A 26,622-nucleotide genomic window follows, 5' to 3' on the forward strand; every position below is an offset into this window, starting at 1 on the left:
AACACAAGGACTACCCAGCACTGAGCAGGGAAATGTGAGCTTTGGAGTGGCCTTTTAAGTAGTTGGGAAGGGGGTGTGGCCGAGAACACTGGGAGGCCGCAGTCTGTCTGGGGGGAGTGGCCCGGGGGCGTGGCCACAGCGACTGGAATGTTGTTGGGTCCTCTCACCGCATAGTAAGGAGGGGTCACGCCTCTTTTTTCCGAGAGGGCCAATCGGAGCGCCGGAGCGGTTTCAAGTCTCCCCCGCCAGCCCGCCCGCCCGCCACCCCACCCCCCTTGGGGATTCGCTTTTTCCGTAACAAAATAGCAAAGCTCGGGACGGTCCGCAGCCCAGGCCGCTCACAGGTGAAGGGACCCGGAGCCTAGGAGGCTGCCCCGGAGCAGGAAGCGCCGGCGGGCCGTGGAGAGACCTGGTCAAGAGCCGATAGGCGCGCGGGGGTGGGCGCTGCAGCCGCGGGTTGTTTATCTGGAGTACGGAGGGGAGGGGGGAGCCTGGAAACCGCCCCGTGTCCCATTTCCTCCTCTTGTTTTCGCTCCGGATTCTCCATGTTGGACCCAAACTGAGGAGCCCGGAGCTGCCGCCGGGGGATCGGGGCCGGGGGCACCCGGGGGAGCCGCTGCCCGGGCCGCCCGCCCTCCGTACAGGCCGCCTCCCTTCCCGGCCTGGGGAGGAAACGAGAGGGGGGATGTGAACAGCTGTGGGAGTCGGAGTCTCGGAGCCGGAGCGGGCCCCCGCCCAGGCCCCCCAGCCCAACCCGCGCGCCCGCCAGTCCTCCCGCCCAGCCAGCCCGGGCCCGCGGGATTGTTAGATGGAACACGGCTCCATCATCACCCAGGCGCGGAGGGAAGACGCCCTGGTGCTCACCAAGCAAGGTAGGGGAAGCAACTTCCCAAAACTTTGCGTTGCCCCCGGGCAAGGAGGGGGTTAGCACAGCCCGGAAACCAGGTCTCGACCCCTGACCTCTCGGGGCTTACAGCAGGCGTTTCCAACCGGACCCCTGGGTCCATCCTCCCCCGCGTCCCGGTCGGTACTCAGACCCCTATGGGGGCTGCGCGGAGCCGGGATTCCGGGCGCTCGAGGGGGAGGGGCGTCTTCGGTGCAGCTGTCACCCTGTCCTGCAGCCCCTCCCCCCGGGGCAGAGAGACAGAGGGATCGTGCTCGAAACACGAGCCCACTCGCGGCCGCCCCCTCCTGAGTTCGGGGGTGGGGTCGCCACTTTCCTGCACCGCAGAGCGCGGCTGCCCCAAGACGGCCGGGAGGGTAGGGGAGGAGAACGGGGTGTGGGGGGGCCCCGAGATGGAACGGAACTGGGACTGGAGTCCAGCATTTCCCAGGCCCCCTGAGCCCGAGGTCACTCCGGCAACGGGTGGTGAAGGCGTCTGGCGGGACTTGGGACCAAGTTCACCGCCTGGGGGCGGGGGCGGCCGCGGTGGGGGAGGGGCCTGGGCCCAGACGGACCCGATTTGGCGGGTCCACGGCTTATTGCTGGGCCAAGGACCTCGGCGGCGCCGGGTTGCCTCCCGCTGGTTTCGTTGAGCAAACAAGCCCGACCCCGAGGCCCGGTTGGAGCCCCTCCCTGCCCCGGTGCGCTCCCCCGGGGCCGCCGCTGCACACACAGAGCCGCGTTTGTTTAGCCAGGGAGCGGTGTCCCTGGTTACATAATTCGCCGGATGGCATCAGACCCGGCGTGGTTCTGAATCGCGCAGCGAAAAAGTGCGAGTTCTCTGTAGGCAGCGGCTCGCGGCCCCCGCCTTCTTGGGGATCAGGTGGAGACACGAAGGGGGTCGTGGGGCCTCTTTGGGGTGGGCTTGGGGACGGGAGCAGGGTGAGGCCGAGGCCTTTCCCGGGGGCAGGGGAACGGTTGGGCCCCGAGGATGGAATCAGTCCCAGTTCGGTCACAGTGGGGGCCCCCAAACTCTTTCACCCTCCCCCACGTTCTTCCTCTGGCCTTGAGAAATGTGTCCAAAATAGCAGGCAGAATTTCCAGGGGGAGTAAGGACTAGTGTCGCTTTTTTTCTGGGGAACTCCCCGGACAGGGGCCACCTGGCCCTGAGGCTGGGGAGAGAGCACGCTCTTGGGACCAAATCCAAAGCGTTTTTGCGCCGCGCCCCCCCTCCCCCAACAGGGCGTGAAGAGCAGTGCTTGCTGCAGTTGAATGTACTGGGGCCTAGAGCCTAATGGACAGCCCCACCTCCACCTGTTTGGAAACATTAGTCAGCGGGTCACTTATTCCTGGGGTTCACGTTCCCAAAGAACTTCTCAAACTTGCCTAGGGACAAAGCAGCTGGGTTGGTGGTGTCAACCTTTCCCAAATACCCCTAGAGGAAGGGGGGGGTGCAGTGCATACTTCTTGCATCACTGGCCCTTCTTTAAATAAGCCTGCCCTGAGGAGGGATGGAGACTTGCCCACTCAGCTCCCCTCCCAGAAGGCTCTGCCTCCCTGACCTCGGTGTTGCGGAGATCCCTGCTTCCCTGGCTGCATCACTGACCCGCCTCTGTGACCCAGGCAGCAACTTCACCGCCTCTGCTGGCTACTCAGCTGTGCCGAGGGCTGAAAAAGGGAGGCTGCCTGTGCGTATAACTCACTCCTAACTCTTCCCACTCTTTTCCGAACCTCATCCCAGGAAAGGACCCTAAGAGCTAGCCAGAGGTGAAGAAATCTGGATGTAGAAAGATTCAAGAGGGGGCAGTGGTGATGAGAAGCTGGGAAGAACAACCCTGTGCTTCCCCACTAGGTCCTCCTCTCATGCAGGGGCTCAGGAGGGTGCCTTGGGGATGGCGGGGCCACACCAGGAGTGAGGGAAAGCTGGACTGTGAAGCAGCATCTTGTAAATCAGGGCTGGAAGTTTCCTCCACCAGGATGGATGGCAGGCAACAGAATAGATAAAAGCAGAAAACAAGGCAGCTGTCCTTTTGATAGTGTTAAGTTGCTGGTGTTGGTTGGATTTTCTTGGAATTACATTTTTCATATTCTTCTTTGTGTGTGGTTTGTCCTTCAAACTTTTCCGTCGAGGAATCTGAATTCTCAAGCCATCAGCCACCAGCTCTCTCCCTACCAATGTAATTTGACTGCATTCCAGGGGAGGCATACTCTCTTCCTGGGCTGCTTGAGCACTCAGCAACTACCAAGCCAACTTTCTGAGTCCCACATCATTTATAAACAAAACCTGCAACTTAAAACAAAAATTGGGGGGTGGAGGGAGGAGAGCAGATGTTTTAATTAGCTCCTTTTGGAGTTCCTTCCCTTTCCCATCCCTGCTTCAACGTCCCATCTCCATGCCTTGCCTACTTGGAAAAAGGGGAAAGAATGTGAGGCAGTTTAGTAAGTAAATTTCTGGAAAGAAACAAATTGCTCCTAGCTTGGGTGGCTTTTTAATGAAGTTGTTTTGCCATTGCAGTGTTTTTTTTTTTTTTTTTTTTTTTTTTTTCTTTTTTTTTCTTTTTTAGCATTCTGTTCTCAGAGCTTTAAGTCTGTCTGGGTGTGTTGATGATTCAAAAGTAATTACAGTAGGGGAAGTAGAACAAAGTTGCTGAAAGCATTAATGGTAAAAGCACCAAAATTGGATCATCTTCCGAGACAGATGGGTGAAATGGCTTCCTGGTACAGCAGGAACAGGATTGTGTATAACATCAAAAATTTAAAAAGTTAATATCATTGTGGCAAGAATGGCCATTTATTGCAGGTCCATAGGAGGGTATCGTCCCATTGCTGAGAGGTTGTGCCATGGCTTTGGGGTTAGATGGGGAAAAGCCAAAGAAACAGAACCTACCCTGTAACCTCCTAATGTGAAATGAGAGGGTGGAGGCAGCCTTTTCCCCAGCTCTCAGTGACCCTTAGGCCTTTCGGGCAAGTAAGATTTTTTGTTCGTGAGACTGATGCCCCTTCCTCTGAGGGAAGGGACAATGATGCCTCGGATTCATCTTCTCACATGTGGAACTGGGCAGGTTCTGATAGCTAATTGCAAGGATTCTTCTGAGAGATTTTAACCATCCCTAAAAATTAAGATAGTGGCTGGTTTTTCTAGGTTCTTTGTTTCTCCACATAGCATAAGGGAGAAATTCTCTCAAAAAAAAGTTCAAACACCTTTCACTGTAGATGTAGCTAAGTACTTAACTTGAAAAGCTTAGAAATGAATCTTGCTGGAGCTTTCTTCTGTAGCCTGCTGTGTGTGTTGGAGTGGGGAAGGTGGAATGCTCCTTGGCAGAGCCTGCAGGATCCAGGGTGTTTACAGGTGGCTCCTCTCCTCCTGCCCCTCTGATTTCTCTCACCTCTCCTTGCCTAGCTTTGGTCTTGGCCTCTGTGCTCTCACAGTGGCTGCAGAGGCTTGCTTCTGTGTCTCCTTTGGAGTTTTTCCCCCATCTTGGCATGGGGGTCAGGCCTGTGTTTCCTCCTATCCCAAGAACCCCAGGGCAGTGCTGCTAACTCAGTAACAGAGTTTGTAAATGCCTAACATCTGGGGCTGGGGGTCTGCAGTTGACTTGCAGAGGTTTCAGCTGAGGAGGACTTTGGAATTGTGAAAGATCCCTCAAGGGATGGCAGAGGTGGTGGTGGTCCTATCTTCTCTTTTCTCAACTAAAGAGATCTTAAACTGGGTGGCAGGGGTCCTGTCTCATCATCTCTGTGGGACTTTCCAAATCCCTTATAATGGATATAGTTAAAATGGTAAATACTACAGAAGTCACATTTCTAGCCAAGGTAAGTTGATGCTCCCAACCTTTCTATGGAGAATTAATTAGTAGAAGTGTTCATAACTAAGTATGAGAAAGAAAAACAACATGTAAATATATATGGGCTTGCATGTGTGTACACACACACACACACCCACACACACCCACACACCCACACACACCCACCCACCCTCTTCTCTTTCCTCCTCCTCAACCTTCTTCCTGCTTTGGGTAATTTGGGGTATTGTTTTTTATTACCATTTTTGGAAATCTGGTTCTTGAATTGGGTGAAGTGAGACCAGGGCTTTTTCTTTTCACAATGAGAGTTGACAAATCTCTTTAATATTCTGAAAGACTTACCTGTAAAATAGGAATAATGATAGCTACCTTTCTATAATGCTTGTTACTTAGAAGGTGATAGGAACTGTTGATGTCCTTCTTCTTTATGCAGCTAGACCACTCTGCCTCCTTCATTCCCCCAAGGACATATAGTACATGGTCGTGTGGGTCTTACTGTTAAAAACAGGTGGCCAGAGGTCAGAGGGAACAGTGATGTGGGGGCTTTGGGCCTCCTAGAAAGATCAGTGTCTGAGGCTTGCAAACAGCCTTGCTGCACAGACCCTTTCTTTTGCCAGTGTGACTGGGGATGGGATTTTATCTGCACTAACATAAGTTGCACATGCCTTGGGGCTTTTGCCATTCTGTCAGGTGCCTGGGCATCTGGAGGTGGAAGGAGACCAGGGAGCCATGAGCCTCCTGTAAGAATCTCTAAAGTCTAAACCTTCTTTGCAGTTGCTCACCTTCTCCAAAATGGATATAACAAATACAAGATCACTGTGTGCTACATTCTCTTGCTGTTTGCATTGGCTTTGAGAGTTAATGAACTCAGTGAGATTCAGATTTCTTTTAGGGAATTTTAACACAATATGAGAATAAGAAGCGGGTTTTGAAGAGAAATAGATGTTTATAAGCTATGTCTTTGCTGCTTTGGTTTTCAGTACAACATTAAGAAAGCACAAAAGTAGTATTAAACTGTTTTTCATCCTGTCAGGCTGGCCAGCTCTGGGAAACATGGAATTAACTCACTTGTCTTGAGGACATGGAATTGGGTGTGGCCCTGACATGATTCCCTCCCTCTTCTGAGATGTAGGGAAAGTTCCCAACTGGGCTGCAGATGAGTTCATTAACATGAAAGTCTCATGAAGGAACTAGTAGAAATCAAAGTCAAGAAGCTGACTTCTTAGAATTGGAAGCTTCTCTGAACCAGAGACCAACTGGAACAGTTTCTTTGTCCACAAAGTGCCCAGCCCTTCAGGTCTCAGTATACCTGCTCCAGGATCTGTAATTACAGAATGGGTGCTCCAGTGGGCACCACAGTCTCCCTTTGGGCAAGAGGTACGTATGCCCTGTTTTATTCCTCAGCTGTCCTAGGAGTTAGCCTTGAACCTGATCTCTGAGTGGATCTGACATTTCCTTTCCCTCCCTGGTACTCTTAGTCCCCCTCTCCCCACAAACCAGGCTTTGCTCTTACTCTCTTTTTATTCTATACCTTCTTTTATCTCTTAACATAGTTTTTCCATCATGTTGAATTTGCTCTTTCCCACCCACACTGTTGTCAGGGAACAAAGGTGGCCCCAACCCCAGGGAGAGCTAACCCCAGACTGATGGGAAGGCTCAAATCGCATAACACAGGCCTGCAGAAGCCTTCCCAGGACAGCGAATCCCAGCTCTTCTGTTTTCATAGCAGAATGGGGTAGGGCCTCTCCTTCACAGGAACAGGGGCCAGTGGGAAGAGACAGCAGGCTCAGGTCTTTAGACTCATGTATGGAATAGAACAGTTCCCCTAGAAAGGAAAACCAGACCCTGCGTATGAGTCCTTCAAGGCCTGCAGAGACACTGGGCCAGTCAGATGTAGTGGGGAGGGGGCCAAGTGGACTTTGGCCAAATCACCTTCCAGTGCCAGAAGGGTTAATCAAAGACCCCTGGCAACCTTTAGATGCTGGCTCTCAGCCAGGTACACACATCAGAATCTCCTGTGACACTTACTAAAAATACAGATCCCCCACCTGGGACCTATTGAATCAGAGCACGGGCAGGTGGGCCAAGCATGCGTGTGTTCCAGTTGCTCCCTGTGATTCTGACAGGTGTCCTCAGAGAAGAGCCAGGTAAGCACAGCAGTGGCTCCAACTGCCTGTTTAGCCTTGAGCAGGAAGATTCCCCTTAGGGGTCCAGTTTTGCTGTTTGTTGAAGATCCTGTGGCTACTCAAGGGGAGTCCTAAAGTTTTCTGAGTGAATGGACAAAGTAATGATCCTTGCTATCCAGTAATTGTCAGAGCCAATATTTATAGAGCACTTACCACAGGCAAGGTATTATTCTAGCATTTTATATCTAGTATCTCACTTAATCCTCATAACAAGCTTATGAGGTTGGAATTGTCCCTACTTGACAGATAGGAAAACCTCCACCAAGAGCTGAAGCACCTTCCCAAGGGTACATGACTAGTGCCAGCCAGATTCACACTCCAGAGTCAAACTGTAACCATAACCCACACTGCCTCTCATTTGTATTGACATTCCACTTTTTAGAGTGCCTTTGACTTCAGCTTCAGGTGATCTGAAGTCACCTTGTAAGGGACTGTGCAGGGGAGACCTTTGCTGATTGGCCTGTGAAGAAACTAAACCCCAGAGAGTTGTGCCTTAGACACGACCACAGAGCTGTTGAGAGGCTGATCCAGGGCAAGAGCCAAGTTTCCTGACTTCTAGTTCAGTGCTCTCTCAGGTGGACTCACCTATACTGGTTGGCTGGTCCTGGGGGAAGCTGAGAGGTAGAGGAAGGGTAGGTGAGTGTCCCTGGAGGTGGCTGTTTCCCTGGCAGACTCCTTCCTGCAGGGGCCAGCCACTGGAGGAAGGAACTGGTTGGCTGGTTGGCTAACCTGAGAGAGAGAGAGAGAGAGTTTGCCTGGCGCGCGTGCGTGCGTGTGTGTGTGTTTGCCTGGCTTGGCCCTGAGAGAGAGAAATCTCTATGGTCCCTTTTAATGTGAACATTTTGAGATTGAGACTTGACATAAATAAAAGTGTTTTGTACTTAATGACCAGCAGCTGACACTTACCAAGCTTCTGTTAGGGCCAGGATACTTCCTTAAGCTCCTTATAATTCTCTGCTGAGATATAGGTAGTATTCCCATTTTACAGATGGAGAAACTGAGGCCCATGGATGCACACCTTATACATGGCAGAGCCAGGATTTTAAGTGGCACCCTGTGTAACCAGTATATTGTTCACTGGTCAGAGAAGAGAGACGGTTGAGGGTTCCCTAGCTTTGTCCTGTGCCTTCGCTGCTCTTTCTCCTTCTCACTCGTGCTTGTGTCAACCTAAAGCAGGGTTACATAGCTAGAGGGGAAAGAGACATGTTCAACTAAATCCAAGCATTCCAGAAGGCAGGAGCTGAAAACAGTCACCAAGAGGGTGTGTCCTGCTAGCCAGGTTTCTGTTAGCCTCACAGCCTCCCACAGGGGCCTGCTCAGCACCTCTTCAGGAAGTGAGGGGGCTCAGGTGGGCAAATGTGGTTTACAGCCCCCACAATGATACCTCTGCTCTAGCTAGTACTGTGTGGGGTGGGTAGGATCCAGCCCTTTGAGTTTTCTTGGATGGCATCTCAGGTTTGTCCCTGCTGTCCTATGGGCCATCAGATCTCTTCCTGACATCCCCCAAGAGCCTTCTGGAGTGGGGCTTTGGGGGTTGAGTGTGCTACTGACATATCTGTGAGAAAATGCCTCCTCCATCTCTGGCCCAGGATCTGCTGCTGTTTCTGGGGACCCCATTCCCACCCCGCTCATGTTTAAAGTATGTTGGAGCTGCCCAGGAGGGTGTTTTGGCGCTAACTCCTTTAGAGTCTGATTCTGAAGTCAACAGATGATCTTGATCACACTTTAGAAATTGCCAAGAATCTCCTGCTCCCAAAACTGCATCCTTCTTAAGATAAGTTCCCTAAAGTTGAGATCAGAGATCAGATTGCTAAAGCGCACAGGGGAAAGGCAGGAAGCAAGGCAGTGTGTGACCTGTAACTCCCACCCCCACAGGTGACATTAAGGTATCAGGACTGAAGGAAGTCCTTTCTTAGAAGGAAGAGAGAGATGTGCAGGAAGCCCTCTGGCCCAGGGAAGAGGATCTAAAAGAGATGTTAGCTTAGGTAGGACTGCCTCAGTTGGTAGCTGCAGGGAAGACACCAGTGTAGAACATGTTGGTATAAGCCATACAGCGTAGCTAAAACTGCTTTTAAAAAAAAATCCATACAGTCAGATTTACGGCTACTTTTTGGAACTTTGGGAGCTGGTGTTGAGCTAGGTGAGGCCCTACGTTGTTAGCTGAAGAGAACAGTGTCAGTGGTTGGGCACTGTGGAAATGAGCATACTCTCCCCGTTGTTTCCAGTCTTTTCTGCATGTGGGATGTCTAGGCATCTCTCACTCTCTTTGTTCCCCTGCCGACTCACCTGCTGGCCCGAGGAGCCCTTCCGTCCACTTGGCACTTTAAGGCCTATCCTTAGCCAAGGCACAGATGCCCCTTGCCGAGGACCTGGGAGGACTCCTCTCTGTGGAGAGCCCCAAATCAGATGTGTGTTGGCTGCAGGGCCCAGGCAGCCGGCCAAGAAGGACCGGAAATGCTCCAAATACTCTCTTGCCTCCAACAGCTAAGGGGAGGGAGGCCCCTCAGAGAGGCCATTTTATAGTGATAGCCAGACTAAATCCTTTGCTGTGGGGGATGGGAGGTGGTGGGGAAGGAAGTACTTCTGGAGTATGAACCAAGAAAGGATGCTTCTACATGAATGGGCTTGTTAAAATCTGATAGCCTGAGAAGTTGTGTGAAGAGTTCCTTTGCTGGGACACAAAGCTGTGTTGTTGGCAATGGTGATATCTGGACCTGAGCTTCAGAAGAAGATTAAAAATAGTGTCATCCTGGTACAGTGGGTCTTCATCTGTGTGTGTGCCCACATGTATGTGCATGCACATGCTTCTTAACAAGCAGAGGCAAATGCAGTCCACCCTTTGTATCCTTGGGTTTCGCATCACAAATTCAACCAACAGTGGATCAAAAATATTTCAGAAAAATAACAACAATAAAAACAATCTGAATTTTTAAAAAATACAATTTAACAACTATTTACATAGCATTTACATTGTATTAGGCATTATAAGTAACCTAGAGATGATTTAAAGTATATGGGGACTGGCCAGTTAGCTCGCTTGAGGGGGAGCATGGTGTTGGTAACACAAAGGTCAAGGGTTCAGATCCCTGTACCAGCCAGCTGCAAAAAAATTAAAAATAAAGTATATGGGAGGATGTGCGTAGGTTACATGCAAATACTACGCCATTTTATATCAGAGACTTGAGAATCCATGGATTTTCGTATGGGGGTGGCCTGGAACCAGTGCCCCAAGGACACCAAGGGATGACTGTAGTGTCCTCATCTAGTGCTTCTTGGGGGCAGTGAGGGTGGACACAAGGGGAGAGAGCAATGTTCACCTCAAGTGTAACGGCCTTACTTGCCTTCCTGCTATCCACAGAATACCAGTTGGGGAGTTTGTAAGCTGGGAAACAACTTTTGTACTGGATTTGATAGAAGGTATGGGGTTGTTTCGACTTTTTGAAACCTGCTTATCATCAAGTTCCTCAGGCACCTTTCTTTCCCCATGGCCTGTTCTTGGGCTTCAGCCACATGATAGGCATGGGAGGGCTTCTGATCTCCTGTTGCTGGCCTTTGGGGGTGAGGCCCATGATGTTGCCAGTTAGTGGTCATCTCCCTTTAGATAGGTAACTAAAACAAGCTCAGCATTTAGCTTTAGAATTTGCACAGTGTCTCATTCTGAGTTTTGTTTATCCTTTTCAGTTATGAGTGAGGTCTTGCTGTTATCCCAATTTATGGATAAGGAAACTGAGGCCCCAAGAAACTGTATGGCTGAGTCAGTAACTGGCAGAGCCTGGACCCTAGCACAGGTGATCCTCAGAATAAAGGGATAGCTCTCATGTCCCCCCTTCTCTTCACACTCTGCCTCAGTCGGAAGCCTGGCAGCAGTGAGCTGGAGGGTGTCCTGGCTTCCCTGTTTTTAGCCACCTGCCTGCTTTCTTCTTCAGCCAGAACTGGCTCCCTCATTGGATCTTTGCTGGTCGTCCTCTAGGACATCTAGTCCCAAACCAGATGTTTGGAGCAGGGAGAACAGATGCACATTAACAGCCAGGCAGGAGAAGAGGACTGGTGTCCACAAAGAGGGCAGCAAGGGGGTAAAGGAGGAAGAGCAGCTAGTTGTGGAGCTACATGGCACCCACTGGAATGCTGCCCTCCCTCATTGGGGAAACTGCAATGAAATCCCTACAGGCCTGAAAATCCTCTGTGCCTGATGTTCCTTTCCTGGGAAAGCAGGCTGGTGCCCCTCCACATCACACCCAGAGGGGAGGGGGTAGCCTGCACCTGGCTGTCTGGGACACAATGCTGAGTGCTGGCTGAAAGGAGCATGTGAAAGGCTCTTTGACACAAGTTTCAGATCCCATTCTGATGTGTGGTTCCCCCTCATCCTTAAACCTACTGAAGAAAGCAGGTCTGGATAAAGTCTTGGACCAAAGCTCTTGCTTCCAATCCTTCCCCCCTCCATGTCATCTTGATCTCCCAGCGGTATCTGCTGGTTAGAGCAGGTACAGGACAAGGGTGGGGCTGGATTCCCTGGAGTGGAATCCCAGAGCCTTGCAGTTTGGTGGCCTGTCCAAGAGGACACAAGGGGAAGAGGCTGGACCCCAAACTGGTCCTTTACCAGCCCATCCTAGAGAGGAATAGAGCAAAAGTTCCCAAGAAGAGACCTTGGAATGTCTCCAAACCTCCCACAATGTCCCTGAACTTTCAGAGGCTTTATGGGTAATGGTTGAGAGCCTTGCCTCTGGGTTCAGGCAGATCTGTATTCAAATCCTGGCTCTGCTATCATACTACTTGCATGACCTTGAGCAGGTTACTTAACCTCTTTGTGCCTCAGTTTCCCTTCTGTTAAATGGGGAATTTTAGTGCCTACAAATGGGTTTGTAGTGAAGATTCAAAGAGGTAATGGTGTCAAGTGTCTAACACAGGTCTGGCACATTGTCATTGCCCAGTAAACGTGGCTGAGGCCCAGAAAGACAAAGTAGCTTTGCTCAGGTGCTCGGCTTCTTCAGTGCCCACCTTCCTCTCCTCACATAAAGGAGGCTTTTCTGTTTCCAACTCTGCTGGGCTGCTGCAGACTAGTGGAGGTTTCTCCAGGTACTACCTCTAAATGACAGAGGCTCTGGAGTCCCCTGGATTCATTCACTCAGCCAGTCAGTTATTGAGCACCTGCTACACAGAGGGCAGAGGCTGATGAATGTACCAGACTGAGGCCATTGCAGGCCTTGCAGGGAGGCGGCCATGTTGGGGGATGCTGAAGCAGGCCCTGGTGAATTCTCAGGAGCAGTGTTTGTAAAGGTGAGGAGGACAGATGGCCTGGAGATGGATTGAAGGAAGAGGGGCCCCACCAGGGAGGGGAGAAGTGAAGGATGTATGGAGTGTTGACCTTGCTGTTTTGGGTCTGGGGTACTCTGCTTGGAGTGCCTGCCCCCAGGGTTAAGTCATTTGTGATTTCTGAGGCTCAGGGGCTGCTGGTTACATTGTGTTTTTGAGAAGACTCTCATCCCCTACAGAGTCCAAGCTCCTTGTCCTGGGCTGAGGCACTTCTGCCTGCTGGGCCTCCTGCAGTGGGTGCAAGAGAGGCCTTTCCATGGCCCCAGCCAGCTGCCCCTTTCACCCCGCTGCCTCTTAGGATTACTCAGCCTTCACAACATCTGTCAGTAAGATACTGAGTGCGTTCCTGACGGGCTCTCTTCAGGAAAGGCCCAGGCTGTGTGGCCTTTTAAGAAAGGCTCTGTGCCCGGGTTAAGTCTCTGATTGTGGTTCTGCATGAAGAAACCATAAACCAAAGGAAAAATGATGGTTCAGCTTTGGTCTTGAAGCTTTGTGTCAGTGTCTGCCCTGAGTCCCTGGGCTTGGAATTTAATGTGGGCCATACAGGCAGGTGGGGAAGCCGTCCTTTCCCTCCATTTTCTGCATAGATTATTAAAGTGGGGTGGGGAGAGTCCAAGGAACCTCTCATTCTGTCTTTAAGTGCTGGGCTCTGCTCTGAATTTTGTCTCCTTGACACAGGGACTTTGGGGGATGCCCCCAGCACAACTTCTTCATAAGAAAATCTCCAGCCTCTGGAAATGTTGATTCTTCGAGGGCCAAGAGCTTGAGTGATGTCCACGTTTTCAGGCTAATTGCTGGAGAGGCCCAGTCATTTTCTGAAAGGTTTCCAATGGTCAGCTATACCAGTGTCAAGGAATCTGGCCTAACCCAAGGAGGAGAGGGTGAAAGAGCTCTGTACGGGATGTTTGGGGAGGCCTGGCCTGCACCTGCAGAAAGTCCTCTCAGGTGGTACTGACTGCACTTGAATGACTGCTGTGGAGGGCCGTTTCCTTGCCTTTGGTCCTGGGGAATAGTTTGGTTTTTCTTTTCTCCTCTCTAGTGGCACAGGCAGCCCAGTGACTGGTGTTAAATGGCTCTCCCATCACACACTTGTGCAAGGACCACCTCGGTGCGGGTCTGAGGACTGGACCAGGCAGAGGGAGCTCCAGCTTACTTCTGGGTGCCCTACCACATTGCCTTTCCCTTTCCTTCATCCCTAGCTCAAAAAATAACACAGGGGAAGTTGTCCTGAGTGGCACATTCTGTTTGTCTTTCTTTCACCCACAGACAGAGGTATTTCCAGCATTTCTTTCCCTGCACAGTAGTTTGCCCTGTGCTTTAAATTGATATGGCTTGGGTTTAATCTTTAGGCCCATCTTCTACTCAGGCTGTATCTGTAGGACAAGTGGACCCCAGAAAGTGGGGACCTCTGGCTGAGGACCATTTGGCAAGTGGGTGTGCAGCGCCACCTCCTGGCCACAGTACCCACTGTGTGTCCACTCTTGCTCAACAGTTGCCAGGACAGTTCATCTGAAGCAAAAGGAACTTGCAAAAGATATTCTGAAGTCCATTTCTGGTCAGTCCTATAATGCCCAAAACTTTTTATATTTGCTTGCCCTTTCTGGGGATGCCTTGCCAAGACTCCTATATTGCCAAAGCCCAGATTGTCAATGTGGGACTAAGCAGCTGCAGCCTAGAGGCAGGAGCATCAGCCTAGGTCCTGAGGCTGTGGATGTGTGTGTCCCAAGGGGTTAATCCACCTGTGTTTTACCACTTAGGCTCCCTTTCTTTGAGGGGAGCGAGTATTAAGGGAAGTGGCTGGGGTGTGGGAGGGAGAGAAGGGTATGAACAGAGTACAGCGTATTCCTTGGGGCTGTGGCTGTTCTGGAGTTTCTGGTCTCTTGTTTCTAGTCTGCAATTTTTAGGCAAATTGGGCTCAGTTCTGCTGCCATTGAGCCAGCATCTAGAGGAACACACTGAACAGAACTGCAGCTCCACTAACCCAACGGGGACTAGGTTATTCCATTGTCTAGAACGGATAGTCTTCCTGGAAGCTGGTGTTGGGGAGGCTTTTTGTCTTTGTGAATTAATTTTGAGGGCATCTTCAGTGTGCTATGACTGGAGCAGCAGAGCACCTAGATAATATACCTGGCCCCTTCAATTCCTGACATTTCTGCTTTGAAAAGAAAATGTTGGAATAAACATATACATTTCACCCTAACTGTATGTGGTCATTTGCCAGGTTTATACTGTGTGCCTTGGTGTAGCTGACAGATTAGAGGGTCTATAGGAATGGGCATAGCTAAGCTATGGACAGAGACTCATGTCCCTATAGCTAATGTCTGTGTCATTCCCTCCACCCTAGGCCTGGTCTCCAAGTCCTCTCCTAAGAAGCCTCGTGGACGTAACATCTTCAAGGCCCTTTTCTGCTGTTTTCGTGCCCAGCATGTTGGCCAGTCCAGCTCCTCCACTGAGCTTGCTGCTTACAAGGAGGAAGCCAACACCATTGCTAAGGTAGCTGGCTTGGCGTGGTGCGGTGCTGGTAAGGAAGGAACTGCTAGTGGGAGATGCCAGGTGGCCTTGTCTGAGGTTGCAGAGATCTGTGGCTCAGAGGAGGCCCTTCCCCTGTCCTTCCCTTAGTAATTCATCTCCTGTTGCTTCCCATTTGTGCATGGCCCAGCCAGATGTTCCTGTGGTATCTGAGGGACCCTGTGGTCCAGATCCTTCCAGGTTCCAGGAACTATGCAAGGCACTTTGCATTTGTCTCATGTGATCTGCACAGCAACCTTACAAGGAGATCCAGAGGATTCCCACTTTGCTGATGTGGAAACTGAGACCCAGAGGGTTTATGTTGCTCCTGAATAGTTCATGGTTAATAAATGATAGTGGCAGGATTTGAACTCAGATCTCTCTGGCTCTAAAGTCTGTTTGTTGTTTTCTACTATGCAGAGCTACCTTCCAAGTTACCTGGTTTGCAGAGAACCAAGGAATTGAAACTACCACACTTTCAATAAACCCTTTCAGGAGTTCTCACCTGTACTTTGCAAAGTATTTGGAAATGTGTGGGGTTTTTTTATTGTCACAATGACCAGAAAATATGTCTAGCATCTCAAAGGTGGGGCCAGCCCCCAAGTAACAAAAATTCTGCCCCAAATGCCAGTGGTACCTCTCTGAAACAACAAGGTCTAGCTGTCCTTCCTCTCTCAGAACTAGGCTAAAGACATGTACATCAGTGAAAAGTCACTTCATTATCCAATGGGGGGAAATGGCTAAATAAAGTACAACATGACAGTATTACTAAGTGATTAATTTTTACAAAAGGTTCTCGGTAACATGGAGATGGATTGAGTTGCAACATTAAGTCAAATAGCAGAAAGCAAAATTTTAAGTATTATATTACAGAAAAAAAGACTGCTAACACAGACTTGGAGGAAATACACTAAATTTAGCTTTTCTAAGTGCTGCAACTTTAATTTTTTTCAAGGTTTTCATTAAGAACACTTACTACTTTTTACAATCATATTTTTGTTATTAGCAAAAGGTGCGGGGGTGAGGGGGTTCTTTCTGATCTCTCTGCCTTCCACCTCCCTTCACATTGGCTTGTTTGATGTTTTGTAGGAGCTCAGTGCTCCCCCATACATCCCCCTAAAGAGGGCATAGAAAACATGTTCTCAAAGAAAAGCTTGGGTTTAAGGACTAAGCAGGAGGTTAAACCATCACAGTGAGGAGTTCACATTTTGTCTCTACCTCTGGCTCTGTGTCCCTGAATAAGCTGTTCTCTGTTCCACATTTTGTCCAACTGAGAGGCATTGGCAGCTGAGAACAGGAACACTGTCTTCTCCATCCTCCGTAAGGCCTAATGTGGAAAGGAAGTGCTGGCCTTTCTTCTCCTTTCCTGCCCAGCTCTTAAGAAAAGTCACTTTTTCATGTTAGGAGCTTCCAGGTGGCTGGGTCTTAGAGAGAAAAGTTGCCATCTAGGCCTGAAGCAGAGGCAGTTGGGGTGGACAGGGCAGGGGAGACATTGGTGAGTTGGCACTGACCACCTTCTTCTCTCTCTCAGTCGGATTTGCTCCAGTGTCTCCAGTACCAGTTTTATCAGGTACGTGAATCTGGCTGGGTAACATGTAGAACCCTAGGACCCTGTGACCACTGGCTAGCCCCTTGGCCAGGGTGATGCCCTCGCTCCTTGGTGCTAGTACAGCCACCTCCCCACCCTGGGAAGCCATTTGTTGCTGAGGGCACCCTATGTGCAAGGCATTAGGTTTTGGGAGACAGCTAGTGTTGCACACGCTCTTCGTGCAGCTACTGTCCATCCCACAGCAGCCTTGACTGCCACCTCCAATGTCCTTATCATTTAATTTTCCATTGAGAGGCTGAGACCAAGGAGCCAACTCTGCCTCTTCTTCTCCTCCTATGCCTTTAAATGGTACCTGTCTGGGCTGGTGATTCCATCTCCACCAACAGCCTAGCTCTTCCCAGAGTTCTGCTGAGGAGAACAGTTGGGCTTTCTGGATGGGCATATCTCAGCAGCTTTGCTCTGGTTTTAGATCCCAGGGACCTGCTTGCTCCCAGAGGTGACAGAGGAAGATCAAGGAAGGATCTGTGTGGTCATTGACCTGGATGAAACCCTTGTGCATAGCTCCTTTAAGGTAACTTGATTAATCTTGGGTCCTCTTGTGAGCCTGACAACAGGTGGTGTGAGATAAAGGTAAGGATGGAAGAGTGACCAGAAGGAAGAGAGCCAGGTCACTGGCATTTTGGCCAGCCTGGTGTTGGAGATATCTAGAGGCCACACTGAAGAATGTTGAGTAGAACCCCCTTGGTCTCCCCAATTGCTGCCAACAGGCTGCATCTGCTCCCTAGCCACATAGCAGAGAGAGGCACCACAGGGGCTCCATACAGGGCAGCCCTAAAAGAGTGCTTGAGTCAGCTTTGGCCTTTGCCCCTGTTTGTCTTATCAGGATGTTTGTTAACTCAGGAAGGCCCTAAAACTCTCAGCTCCGGTAGAATTGGGGGGATGGGCACGGGAGCTGAGGAGTAGGGAAAACCAGAAGGGGATATCTTACCCTGTACTGGGGTGAGAACCCTTAGTGGGGTGGCGAGAGGAGCTTCCTGGAGTCTAAGATCTGTTCCTCCTCATCCCTCTCAGGGCTATGGTAGGGGCTTCTTGTCTCTTTCCCACCATGCTGACATCATTGACTTTTCTTCCTTCTAGCCAATCAACAATGCTGATTTCATAGTGCCTGTAGAGATTGAGGGGACCACTCACCAGGTGAGCTGTCTGCCAGGTCACACCCAGCCCAGAGGGTGGGGCAGTTTGCCTTCTCCTTCACCTGTGCTGGGGTCCTCTGCCCTTCTCATGGTTTGCATTCCATCAGTTGATCTCTCTTCTGTAACTTTGGCCTCTCCTATTATGTTAGTATCTTTTATACTCAAGCCTTGCTTATTTAAAAATAAAAAATTCAGCCCTACATTCCCCTGTCACCCTTTTTTTCTCTTCATAGCCAAGCTGCTTGAAAGAGCAGTTTATGTTATTTAATAATAGTGATAGCTATCATTTATTAATCACTGTCCCCATGTGACCATCACTGTTATATGACTTACTGCATTTTCTTTTCCTGAATAGTGTGTGTATCTGCCTGCTACAGGCAAGGAAACCAGTACTAGCAGTTTTCTCAGCCTGGGATGCCCAGCTACCCTTCTGAAAGGCAGCTGGTTAGTTGCTTCCTCCCCAGTCCAGGCATCCCCTCTGTGAAGCCTTCCCTGGTTGTCCTCCCCTTGCGTCCCTACACTGGATTCTGTCCAAGTAAGCGCTCAGTGTGCATTTATCAAAGTAAAGAGCACTCAAATCTAAATAAGACCAGGCTCCAGCCCTGCATACCTGCTCAGTCCAGGGTTAGGGATTATGTGAAGGCAGTAGTGAAAGACCATTTATTCTAAATGCTTACCCAGGAGGCCTGCCAGCTGGCCTGAGAGTCAGGGACCGTTGGGGCTGATGCCCTGATAGCCCTCATACTTGTTTACATGGCCTGGTCAAATAGTAGAGTTACTAGTAGGGAAACAGGACTTGAGACTTCCATAGGTTGTTGTCACATCTATTAGAGGCTTTCTTCACCATCACCACCTCCCCAGCTGAGGTGCTCCACCAGGACCAGCACCAGCCCCTGATCAGAACCAGGCTTGGCCCTTGGACTGCCCAGCAGAAGTCTAGTTGAGGGTATGGAGATGTACAAAACCCATGGGGAAAAGATGAAGGCATATTTTCAAATAGGCAGGTACATGCTGTGAATTCCTGGTTAACAAGTCTGGGTGTCAGTAATAAAAAAGGGATGAGATTAAAACAAGGGAGGGCTACTTGCCAAGGTGGGTTTTGAGCAAAGAGTGGTGAGGGGATGCCCAGCTTGATAAATAGCTGCAAGGAGGAAGGAGCTTGTTGAAGGTTGAAGAAATGGCAGATGAACAGGTGCCAGTTTGTGGCTGCCTAGAGCAGAGGGTTCCTGCTGAAGAGCTAAGAGAGATCTGTTGAGTTGGTAGCCAGTTTTGACCAGCTCCAGGAGGCAGAGTCATGGCGGGTACATGCTTTTTGAACTAGGGAGTGACATATATAAAAGGAGCTTTGAGGAAATGGTTCTAGTGGCACCTGTGTAGGCTAGAGGCAGGGAAGCAAGAGAATGCAGACTAATGGGAGAATATGTAGCCAGAGAACCTTTCAGGCTGGCTGATTAGCTCGCTCGATAGAGCGTGGTGCTGTGATAACACCAAGGTCAAAGGTTCAGATCCCTGTACTGGCCAGCCACTGTGTGTGCCCCCCCCCCCCAAGAAAACCTTTTTCAGGCCAAAATGTGCAAGATCATGAAAGGTACGCACAGGTATCAGGGCGGCTGGCAGGAGTGAGCAGAAAATGGGGTGCTACAGCAAGATGTGTCAGGGTGTCTAGTCTGTGGTCATTGAAAATATCACTTTTTCCTGGTGCAATTCAGAGAAGCTGTACAAGGGCCTGCGGTTTCATATCCTTGCCTGATGGTGATCTGGACAGACTGTCCTTCTGGAGCCAAAGACAGAAAGCTCGCAGAGAGGCTGTGGCTGGATTCAAGTAATCCAGGATAGGCTGTTTCCATCTGTGAGGCCTATTCTTGATTACTTGTTTCTGGAGGCAGCTGATGGTCTGCTGCCGGAAACTGAGATGGCTTCTGGGTGACATGGGTATATGCACTTCTTCCTGAGCTGGGTTAAGGTGAGGACCACTAGGCCAGCAGAAGGCTGGTGAGAGAGGGAGGGGGTGATGCTAGTGCCCTGGTCTGTGAGGCAGAAGGCTTCCAGCCAGGCAGTCCAAGAGGCTAGGGTGTGGGCATCTGGATGTATTTTCTGCTCTGTGTAAGTGCTGAAGGTGGCTGACGCTGCGATGCTTCAGCCTCACAGGGATGTCTCCAGCAAACCTTTCTGCTTTTCCTCAGGTGTATGTGCTCAAGAGGCCTTATGTGGATGAGTTCCTGAGACGAATGGGGGAACTCTTTGAATGTGTTCTCTTCACTGCCAGCCTGGCCAAGGTACCTGGGGCACAGGGGGAGAAAAGAACCAGGAGCAGGTGTGGCGGCCACAGAGTGGTCCAGCAGCTTCTTGCTAGTGTGCAGGAAGCCACAGGGGGACCAGGACTGTATCCAGACTAAGGCATCTTCCCTCCTCGCAGTATGCTGACCCTGTGACAGATCTACTGGACCGGTGTGGGGTGTTCCGGGCCCGCCTGTTCCGTGAGTCCTGTGTATTCCACCAGGGCTGCTATGTCAAGGACCTCAGCCGCCTGGGGAGGGACCTAAGGAAAACCCTCATCTTGGACAACTCACCTGCTTCTTATATCTTCCACCCAGAGAATGCAGTAAGTGGTCCAGACATGCCCACACGGCAGGGATTGGGGGAGGGAGTGGGTTACGGAACCATGGGCTTTACCAGAGGAACACACCACCCTCGGAGGCCCCAGCTAGCCTCCAGGGGCTCTGGGGCAAGGGAGGAAAGAAGTGGCAGTCAGGAGATTTACACCTCCTTTTCCCTGCCCCAGGTGCCTGTGCAGTCTTGGTTTGATGACATGGGAGATACTGAGTTGCTGAACCTGATCCCAATCTTTGAGGAGTTGAGTGGAGCAGAGGACGTCTACACCAGCCTTGGGCAGCTGCGGGCCCCTTAGCCTTCTCTGCTTCCAAGCAACAGCCATCCTAGTAGGGGACTTTCCTACACTGTGCCTTTATGACCAGCCTGACAGAGCGGAAGCTGGAGCACTTCACCAAATGGGGCCTGGAAATAGGGAGAAGAGACTGGAAAGAGCCTTAGGACAGCAGATTAGACCCTGAGCGGGCAAATATCAGACCACCAGTACCCAGGGCTACCTGCTCCCTGAGTTGGGTTCTCAAGAGTGTGTGTGCGTGTGTGTCTTGCTGTGAACGGTTGCCCTGGGATATAGTGTTTCAGTTGGGGAGAAGCTAAAAGATCAAGAGTCTTTCCAAGTTAGTTCATCTCCTCTCCTGTTACCCTAAGAGCGACTGAGCTCTATATAGGGATGAAGACTATTGAAGGCTCCATTGCCAAACCATGGCCTTTCCTCAATGTTGAAGGCCTATGCCAAGGAGAAAGGAAGGGTCAGAGGCTGCCTTTGGATGCCCCAGGCACACTCCTCTCTGAAATCTTTCTTCAGCCAGCTGCTGCAGACAAAAAGATGACATATCTGGAAAGATGACAACTTGTTTCCAGAATCAGTACCCCAGTGGCCCTCAAGTCCTGTGGCCCAAGGGCTGCACTTGCTTCCAGCCAAGTGCCTGGCATGGGCCCTTTCTGTGTCTCCCCAAGGCTTGGGCACTGGACCTGTCTTCCTCACCACCTAGCCATAGCCTTAAACCTGTGGGGAAGGAGTTCTTGCCCTGGAGGAGGACAGATAACTGATTTCCGTTCTTTTGACTGTGTTTTAAATTCTCTTTCTAAACATGGAGTATTAGGCCTGGTTTGTTTCTGACAGAGCTGCATCCTGGGCCTGAGATAAATGTGAGAGGCACTGGGGGTGCAGGGAAGAGAGAAAATCCCCAGAGCATGAATTTGTGTGTCCTCTGGGCTTGTAGATCAGCTCGGTTTGGGATTGTTTCCATAAGTCTGCTCTTCAGGGATTATCTGCTGGTGCAAGGACTTTTGTTCCAAAGGCTGGGAAGAGCTCTCTAAGCTGCTCCAGCCCCTCCTGTTTCTTGGGCAGGGCTCTTTCCTGTTGTGTCTTCCCACAGGGCCTGTCCTGTGCCAAGCTCTGTCTGTTCCAGCCTTCATCCTTCCTGGCTGTCGCTTTTCCTCTCCAGGGCCTCAGAACTCCTGCTTTTCCTGGGCTGAGGTAGAATGGGTGTTCTTGTGATTAGGTTTGCAGCCTAACACACATGCCTCTTGCCTCAAGGTAACAGGTGTGAGTGGGCCCCTCTCAGACCTGCACTCTGGGTGTCCCTAGCTTAAAGGTTCTTAATAGTGAGTGCTTTAAAAAAAAAAAAAAAGTCACAAAATGGAAGTTTCCCCAAGGTGGAAAACAAAAGGGGAAGTGCTGCTGTAATTGAGAGCACAATGGGCCCCCAAAAAGGAGCCCCACCCCACCTCAGTATCACTGCCTTAATTGTGGCCTCCCCCAGGGCTGGGTGGTGGTCTCACCTCTCTTTCCTCCCTCCTTTTGGGGTCGAGGGAGTTCCTATCCTCATTTCTGTTTTCCCTGGAGGCAGGTGTTACAAAGCATTGTGAATTGCTGCAGGTGCAGGGACACTGCCCACTCAGGACTCATTCCCATTATCTTTTTCAATTTCCCCGTACTAGGTCCAGCCTCAGGAACTAACTAGTTTCGAGAAAACCAGGTGGTGGAGCAGCAGCTTGGTGTTCTGAGCAGTAACTGGCTGGCTAGCATCTTTCTCTAACACTGTTGTGCCATTTTCCCTCATCTCACGGTTGTAAGGCCTTGTCATTCTCTGGTGTCACAGAAGTAGAACAGAGTCCCCAAAGCTCATTTGGTCATTTCCTCTAGCATCATTCCCTGGTGCCTGTGGGGTCCTGCTACAGGGAAAGGAAAGAGGGGTGCCAGTACCAAACCAGCAATGACATCTCCTGAAGGAAAGTGGGAGCTCAGACTCTAAGGCCAGCTGGGGCTTCAGATCCAGGCCCTGGCCCGTGCCACTTTCCTAATACTGCAAGAGGGGCCTCTCTCTCAAGCCCCACCCTAAGGCTTAGCCCTTGGGTTGACCAAATCTTCTGCCATCTGGACCCAGCCAAGTTTTTCTGACTAAAGCAATAAGAGGCTCTAAGCTGATTGAGTTCTAAGGACCCTTTCTGCCCTCTTTTGGATCTCCGTGTTCCAGGTGGAGGAAGCACCTGTACCACTCGCTCTCCTATTAGGCTTGTCCAAGTACTTGGAGTGTGACTCATGACCAAAGCCCAGGACGGCTTGTTGGGAGTGTCCCTGCTGCTTCTGCATGAAACCCCTGCTTTACAGGCCTCACTCCCGTCAGAACCCTGCCTGCGCACCTGCAGTTCTTCCACAGAAACATCATTGCCACTTCCCCCTTTCTTTCCCCAGAGAAAAAGCTCAGCCAGATCTAAAAAACAGGGTCCATCGATGTGGACCAGAGCCAGCATAGTGTCATTATTTTCTTACCAGTTTCTAGTTTCACAGTGTGTTAGGGGCAAGTGATGATTGAAAACTTGCTCCTCAGAGGAGTCAGGCCAGACTCAATCTTGGAGGAGGGTAAGATGGGGAGGGGGCTAGTTCACCCCTGGATCTATTCTGGGGCTTCTCACCAGCCCTTTCCATTTGAGACTGTTCTTCGGGAGGCAATAGGCCACCATGCCTGATAACAATTCAAGCCATGCCAGGAATCTGCCCACCTGCCAGGGTCAGTTCTTTCAGGTGCCTCTTCAGAGACACAGTGTCTCTCTCTGATTGGGCTTCTAAATCAAAAGCCTGATGTTCGTGTCCCTCTCATAGGGGGAGCTTTGGACACAGGACCAGTTTGGAAAAGGGTCAGGTAAGGGTTTCCACTCTGCACATTGTAGAGGGGATACTCTGTAGGCCCATGGGTCCCTTACTAGAGAGATTGAGTGAATTTGCCTTTAGTTGACCTGGGACCTTCTGTTTAGCTCTCCTGCCTCCCAAAGATTTTGACCATTTTGTAAACGTATAAACTCACCTCTGTTAACATGGCCCAGAAACAACTTTGTGCTAAAAGCATGAGAAATCTAAAGGCAGTTGTTCCCTGGGAAATGGGTCTCATTCTATTCTGCTGCCCCTAACCTGTTCCTGAGGACTCATTTAGTAACCCTTGCAAGGCTGTCCTGCATCCAGTGTCCCAGCCAGGCCAGGCGTATGAGAAAAGTAAGCCCGTTTTCCCCTTCAGGTCTTCAGGTGGTTACTTAGCCACTGTTATCCTTCAGTCACCTTTTTTGTAAAATGGGGGTTTAGTTTTTTGTCTTTCCTGTTTTAAAACGCCAGTAAATATCTGCATTCAACCAGGGGAGAGGAGATCAGAGGCCTGGCCAGCTGCTTCATTCCTTTAATGTGTGGCCTGCCCCTGAAGCAGACCTTCCTCTTTGGGCCCTGTGAAATTCTTTGGTTGTGATTACCCCAAGTTTGACAGGTTCTATCTTGTGCGGCTTCCCCCTTCGGGATGTGGAGGGTAGGGCATCTGCTTCCCACTGTGACTGGGCTATGGGATTCTGACTACCTTGCTTACAGATTCATGGTTTGATAAATTTCTTGTATTCAAAAACTTGAAATGTAGGACGCCATTACGTGTCTGTCTATATTTTTGGAATATTTGTATTAATTAATAAAAGCAGGTTTAAAAAACCTATCCAGGAATGGAAGCTGCCTCCTGACCTGCGGTGGTTCATTTGGGCACTTAGCGGGAGCCACCCTTCTTTTCTTCTTTTCCTTTGGTCACAATGAAGTCAGAGCACCCAGACTGAACAAGCCGTTGCACCCAGCGGGGAGACCAGCTTCAGACTTGGCACTGGGCTTCTCTGCAAGGTTACAGAACTCAGGCTGTGTTAGCTCTTCCCTGGACCCAATTTGGAAGTAGTTCTATTGCCATCCAGCTGCTTAGCAAGCACATGCTGGGTGTCCTGTTGACTTCTGGACATGAACCAGAAGCCCTAAGGGAACTGGAGACTTGACTCTTGTGTGTGCTGCTCACTGATTCTCCCAAACCAGGAGACCTGAAATTCAGAGCCCAGCACATAGTAGGCACTCAAATTTTATTGAGTGGACTGATATATGACTAGTGGAGACCCCAAGGAACAAAACAGCGTGACTTAGTAACTCTCCTGGCCCCTTTTCCAGACCCTCTGAGAAATGCCCAGAAGCTTCTCATGGAGGCTTTTGCCTGCCTGGACATCCCAGGCACTCAGCAGGCAGCTCCAGCCCTTGCCTCCTGTCATCAGCATAATGCATCCGTATCTACAATGGCAAATTTCATATCCTCCCACCCTTTTTCCTGCATTATTGATGGACTGTGCACTTTTAAAAAATCAATTAGATCAGGGTGTGGAGCTGGAGTTAAAAGAGAAAAGAAGCCTTTAACAGTCTGTTCTTGTTTTTGCTGTTTTGAATAGGAACAGATAAAGCTTTCCCTCTGGTTTGAATAAGTCAAGCCCAGGGCTAGATTGGCTGTGATTGGCCAGGAGTGGGAAAATGTGGTTAAGATGCAAACACAAGCAAATATAACCCGGTGTCTCTGCAGCCATTGCTAAGCTAAGGCAGCAGGACCTGGAATCTCCAGCTTTGGGGTAATTCTTCAATACCGTTGCTGCTTACTCGTGAGAAAACTGGGAAGACCGGTGAGAGAAGGCAAGGTAAGTTATGGTTTTGAGTGCGTGACAGGCAAACAATTCTAGGGAACAAGGAAGAAATGGTAGGAAGAGGAGATAGAAATTCTCTTGGCTCTGTTTTCTGGGATGAGTTCTTTAAAGGGTTCAACCAGGAGTTTGTGTCTAGTTTTGCAAACTTCCTGTTGAGAAGTACAGAAGTCCTTCTCAGAGATTATTGAACATTTTCAAAAGGTCGGAAAGACGGAGAAGACTCCTTTCACCTATCAGAGAAAGATAGTATGGGGCAAGGCAGAAGTTAAAAACAGCTTTCTCTGCTTGGGGCCCATCTATAGGGGCATCTCTGAGAATTAAAGGCTACTAGCTTTTACCCTGGAATTTCAAAACTGTCCCTGCACTCCAGAGGTTTCTGCAGTCCTCTCAAAGGGTACTGAATAAATTAGGAGCTGGGGAGGAGGGAGGGAGAGACCCCGCTTTGGGGGACTTAGATGTCACAGATGTAATTATGCTTTCTTGGTGGTCCAGTGTGGCAGAAGTTCCTTCTTAGCGCATATCCTCTCCTGCATTGGGGTCCCTGGCCTATGAGCCCCTTATTTCCTAAGTCTCCGCTGGGAAATGGGACTGCTCTCAGCACTGAGACTCACAGTCCTAACGAATGCCAGTTGGTTTGGCTTTTACCAGTTTGGCACTTCTCTGTCTCCAAGGAATGAATGAATTGGACCTTGTCCCCTTCCCCCTAGTTGGGTCACAGCATTTGCCTTTAATGACTGAAATCTAGGTTCTGAAGAAAACCTTAACAAATATTTGCTGGCAGTTCTGAGCAATACAGGGTGGGGCTGCGCTAGTTACCAAATTAAATCCTCAAACGCTGGCTGCTACACATCATTACCCTGCTTTAGTCCTGCCATAACAGTAGACAAAGAAGTATGCATTTTGATTTTTTCCAAAGTCCGTACTAGATAATAGCACATATTCTCCAAACCTGGCTTCATCTATCAAGGCTCCAGATAAGAATGGTCAGACATATTTCTCTTAATAAGCACGATATTCCTCCAGATAGGAAAAGTCCATAGTCCTTTCTGGGTGATTTTTTTTTTTTTTTAATCCTATGTAAATCCAGTAATCCCATCCTTTTTCCTTTGCCTCTCAGGAGAAATTAATCTAGCATTCATTAGTTATGCATATTATCAGATTGCAAGCTCCTTGAGAGCAGGAATCAGGCAGGCATTTTAATTATATAAAACCTTTGTGACCTTGGATGTGTGTAGGTGTTTAAAAGTCCCAGAGGTGCCTTGATGTACAGATGCACAATCCACAGGGACTTCTCTTCACTGTTCCCTCTCTCCCCACCCTGCCTTGCTCAGTCCTGAAGGAACTGGAGACCTCTAAATTATTCTTAGAGGAGATTGGTTTTTCCACAGAGAAGATAGGGTCTGTGGGGGAGGGGGACAAGGAAGCCATCCACCCACAGGCGAGACCAGGCCACACCTGCCTCTCCTGCTGCCACTGGGAACCCTTTGTCCCAGGCCCAGCCCTGCCATTTTACTTTCCCTTTTCTTCTGCAAGGCACAGGGAATATATTAGTCATATGACAAAAACAGGAAGAGGTGTTTGAGTTTTAGGACAGTTTACTTAAAAA

At 50.0% G+C, this 26,622-nt stretch overlaps 1 protein-coding gene across 1 annotated transcript; it reads left to right on the forward strand.

Moving 5' to 3' along the window:
- The first annotated feature begins 287 nt into the window (after nucleotides 1-287).
- On the forward strand, nucleotides 288-24,023 carry CTDSP2 (CTD small phosphatase 2). The gene is made up of 8 exons (XM_063075207.1): nucleotides 288-872; nucleotides 14,527-14,675; nucleotides 16,222-16,260; nucleotides 16,709-16,810; nucleotides 17,377-17,433; nucleotides 19,616-19,708; nucleotides 19,849-20,034; nucleotides 20,215-24,023. Exons 1-8 carry the CDS (start codon nucleotides 809-811, stop codon nucleotides 20,338-20,340), a joined length of 816 nt encoding a protein of 271 aa, XP_062931277.1. The 5' UTR covers nucleotides 288-808; the 3' UTR covers nucleotides 20,341-24,023.
- Nucleotides 24,024-26,622: the final 2,599 nt, after the last annotated feature.

Source organism: Cynocephalus volans, chromosome 12 (assembly GCF_027409185.1).
Source record: "Cynocephalus volans isolate mCynVol1 chromosome 12, mCynVol1.pri, whole genome shotgun sequence".
NCBI classification, from domain to species: Eukaryota; Metazoa; Chordata; class Mammalia; order Dermoptera; family Cynocephalidae; genus Cynocephalus; species Cynocephalus volans.